This window comes from Neltuma alba, unplaced genomic scaffold (genome assembly GCF_004799145.2).
Source record: "Neltuma alba isolate B1F8T4 unplaced genomic scaffold, ASM479914v2 tig00012615_pilon, whole genome shotgun sequence".
Taxonomy (NCBI): Eukaryota; Viridiplantae; Streptophyta; class Magnoliopsida; order Fabales; family Fabaceae; genus Neltuma; species Neltuma alba.
Genome location: NW_021637057.1, coordinates 123,547 through 128,075, shown reverse-complemented (window position 1 = coordinate 128,075; position 4,529 = coordinate 123,547). Strand labels below are relative to the sequence as shown.

General features: G+C 36.9%; 1 protein-coding gene across 1 annotated transcript; it reads left to right on the top strand.

The window, feature by feature from the left end:
- The first annotated feature begins 1,388 nt into the window (after positions 1-1,388).
- LOC114729190 (mitogen-activated protein kinase kinase 5-like) lies at positions 1,389-3,045 on the top strand. The gene has a single exon (XM_028916163.1). The coding sequence runs from the start codon at positions 1,667-1,669 to the stop codon at positions 2,711-2,713; it is 1,047 nt and encodes a 348-aa protein (XP_028771996.1). The 5' UTR covers positions 1,389-1,666; the 3' UTR covers positions 2,714-3,045.
- Positions 3,046-4,529: the final 1,484 nt, after the last annotated feature.

Genomic DNA, 4,529 nt, shown 5'->3' with positions numbered 1-4,529 from the left:
CAGGAGCCTTTAGAGCCCAAAAAATGAGTCAAGTCTATTAAGCCAGACTGTTTATGCCTGAAAATTATGAAAGTCAAACTTGTGATTTTGTCTTTCAAATTGAAAATGGGTCTAAAAAGACCAGTTCTAATGGGCTAAGGCCTAAACAAATAAGTCTTGGAGGGTCAAAGATCAGCTCATTTAGGATTTTTTTAAAAAAATTATTTATATGATATTACTATGATTATTTTTCTATATTGTCAATGATATTTTAAATATTTAGTTAAATTTCATAAAATAGTTTGATTTATTTGGTTGTAGATAATGATTTGTTTGCTTGGTCAAAAAAAAAAAGATAATGATTTGTTTGATTAAATTTTAAAAAATGAGTTAATTTACACATTAAACAATAATTTGATTTATATAATATGTGTCAATATTTTAAACTATATACATATATTTAATAAGAGAGTATTTTTATATTTACATAATTTGTGATTCTATAACTTGAATTAAATATTTATGAGTTTTAGCTTTAATGCATCTCAAATGAAAATAAAATAATAACTAGATTACAAAACTTGAAAGTGAATTTTATTTAAAGAAAAAAATCTTGATGTTTAAAAAAAAAAGAACTACTCATAGTAAAGCAAAATCAAATATTATTAATATTAAAGATAAGATATTGATGACATTGCCATCATTTAGTGTTTAGTTTGTATTTTTTACAATGTTTAAGATAATAACTTAATTTGACTTAATTTTAAAAATTTAGATAACCATTTAGCATTTTGTTTTACTGATATTAATTATTGAAAGTTTGAATTTTATGAGGTTTATTGTTTTGTTTTTAAACAAATCAAAATATAATTAAAAAACAAAATATTTTAAACAGGTAAAAAACTCATGGGTCTATCTGAGCCTGATTATATAAGGATTGTGTTTTATAAAATATTCCTCTGGTCCTTAATATAGGATCTAATTATTGAGTTGGTTTTAATCCTAAATATAAAACCAATTTCTCATATTTATCAATTTTTTCTAAATTACCTCTATAGATACTTCTTCAACCATAACCGAGTAAAAGAGAAAGATGAAGTATTAAGAAAGATAATTATGATATTTTAGAAAAAATATATTATATTTCTTATAATTAATTAACTTATCTAATTTTTTAATCTAATTAAATTATTTAAATAAGTTTTATATTAAGAATTAGAAGAGTAAATACTTTTTCAAAGTGCGGGCCTAAACAAACCGGTCGGTTTAAGCGGGCAGACCGTGAAGCCCGTTTCCTCACAAGGGGAGCTGCTGCATCCTGATTGGGCCACGCTCCTCACGGCACCTTGAGGCGCGTGGACCCTCATTCGCCTTTTTAAATATCGATTACCCGATAGCATCCTCTTCTGACATTGTTACTTCAATCTCTCTCTCTCCAACCTTTCTCGCGATTTACAGAACGCATCCATTTCCTGTATCCTCTTGTTGCTGTTTCTTCCGTTTCGGTCTTCTCGGAACGACCTTCATCCTCCATTTCATGGACTGTTTGCACGAAATCCAGCACGGAATTAGTCTAACCTCTCTCTCGAACAAACCCATTTGATATTTAAAGGGGTTTCTACCTTTCGTTTTCTTTGAATCTCATCGTACATCGATTGGATTTCCCATACCCTTTTGTCTTGAAATCATGAGGCCAACTCAGCCACCTCTCGCTGCTGGAGCTCCCAATCGTGACCGTAAGCGGTTTGGCCGTAAAGACCTGACCTTGCCAATGCCGCCGCGTGACCATTCAAGAGCGGTGCCTCTTCCTCTTCCGCCGTCCAGCTCGGCGCCCTCGACCAGTCACCATGCCGGCCCTGTTCACCAGCTTATCCCCTTCTCCGAGCTCGAACGGCTCAACCGAATCGGTAGCGGGGCCGGCGGTACCGTATATAAGGTCGTCCACCGACCTACCGCTCGGGTTTTCGCGTTGAAGGTTATATACGGCCATCACGAGGACTCCGTGCGTCGACAGATCCATCGCGAAGTCCAGATCCTTCGGGACGTGGATGACCAGAACGTGGTCAAATGTTACGATATGTATGATCACAACGCTGAAATCCAAGTGCTTCTCGAGTTCATGGACGGTGGGTCCTTGGAAGGGCAACACATCCCCGACGAGCAGCGCCTTGCAGATCTAGCTCGTCAGATTCTCCGTGGCCTCGCCTACCTCCATCGCCGCCACATCGTTCACCGAGACATCAAGCCCTCGAATCTTCTGATCAACTCGCGCAACCAAGTCAAGATTGCGGACTTCGGTGTGGGTCGGATTCTCGCGCAAACTATGGATCCGTGTAATTCATCGGTGGGGACGATCGCATATATGAGCCCCGAGAGAATCAATACGGACATCAACGATGGACAATACGATGCGTATGCTGGCGATATATGGAGCCTTGGAGTGAGTATACTGGAATTTTACATGGGTAGATTTCCCTTTGCGGTCGGAAGGCAAGGGGATTGGGCCAGTTTGATGTGTGCGATTTGTATGTCTCAGCCGCCGGAGGCTCCAGCGACGGCGTCGACTGAATTTAGGGATTTCATATCGCGCTGTTTGCAGAGAGATCCGTCGCGGAGGTGGACGGCGACGAGATTGTTAGGGCATCCTTTTATAAATCCGGGAATTCGACAACAGAATCCAGTTCATCAGAATCTTCATCAACTGCTACCTCCTCCTCGCCCGCTTTCTTCCTAGTTCTCTTTTTTCTTCTTCCTTTTTAATCATAAAATGACTTCCTGTAATTTTTGAAAAGATGAGTTGGGATTTGATTCCTAGGGAAAAATTGTAGAATGGGGTGTCAGACTCAAATCGAATCAATCTTGTCTTGATAAGGTTTACGAGGGAAGGAAATATCTGTCACATTGGGTAGCTCAAGACTCATTGCATTCTTTCAGCTCTACATATTCAATGACAGATCAAACTTAAGAGAATGTTATGCAATTGGCATTTTGAAGCCCTCATACCTTCTGTTGTTGCCTTTTCTGTTCATACATAATTTGGTAATTTTGGGATTGACAATGAATGAATCTCTGATCCGTTTGATGTTTTGATTTTGCTCTTCCTGTAACAATTGCCCCCATTAATCTTGTATCTGACATCTTCGTCTGTTGGCCCTTCTCTTTTTTTGTGACGACAATGTTATCGTTGGCAATATCTGTTTTGTTTGCTTCATCTTGTTCTGATTTCAAGCAGGGATGGAAGAGATAAGCATGATAATGTTACATTGTAGGTGAAGAAGCTCAAGTCTCTTCATCAATGGATATATTCAATAATTTTGATAGGATAGGTCGGATAATAGTGGAGTCAAGAATATTTGTGAGGTCCCATTTTGGTTCAGTCATCTTTACATCACAGAAGATAAACTCTTTTTTAAGTCTCAATCTCAAACTTTAGCATCATTGATTACATGTAACAATAAGAATCACTTGTGGTGAAATCTGAAAAGTTAGAGTAGTGAATTCTTTTAAAAAAGTGAGGCAGCAACTCTTACTGAATTCTTGATGTAATATGTTATTCTGATTGCCTTGCTCTCTAGAGGAGTGAAATGGTTCAAAAAGGGGGGGGGGGGAATCTCATCTTGACCAAATGATCTATTTGGGGACGTTGCTTTTTTCTGTCTGCAAATAGAGATATGGTTATAGACTTGGCAATGACAGGATCATCCTCCAGTGTACATTCTCTCTGGAACAGTGAGTTTGTGAATGTTCTGTGTTCTCTTTTTCAAGATATGTAGGATTTGATTTGAGCCAGTTATGGAAGTTGCGTGAGCTAGAGCAGAGGAAAAGCATTACTGTATATGCCAATTTCTTGAAATGGAAGGTGGGGGCACGTATTTATTTGAGATTTGTGAGTGGGGCGTTGTATTGGAGCTCTGGGTTGTGATACATTCTCATATTCACTTTGTAGGTAGTTGTATCGATCATGTTACACATCAAGCCGTTGCTCAAAATTTCAGCCTTTACAAATGTAGCAGAAACCAGCTGTGAATTGAACGGCCAAGTTGATAATTCATTGAAGTTAAACCAAAACTACAACCAAAGGATCACTTAAATAGTAATGAATCAGCTACGTGCTTTTTTAGTATGAGTTGTGTTCTTACCTGCTTTACTTTAAGTTCAATGATTCGGCGAGTTGCCATGTTTATGTAGTTACTGTTTTGGCGAGCATTCGATTTTCATAAATGAAATAAGACGCACGAAAATTGTCACATGGGGCATTCTTGTTTTCTGTTTAAATACTGAATACTACCTTCAGATTCAAGCTGGTCTTAAATCTCTAGTGTTGGCTCATTTTTTTCCTTTCAAAATAGTTCTTATAGTAGTTACACATGTTATAAATTTCATCAAATAGTAGTTTTAACTAATACACTTAGTAAGAAAATTTTGGAGAATATAACACTTATTTATTATAAATAACTAATTTATTTAATTTTTAAATTTATTTAAATTAATTAGCTTGTTCTTATATTAAAGATCGGGTAGTATTGAACTAAACTTGTTTGGCCAAGTGT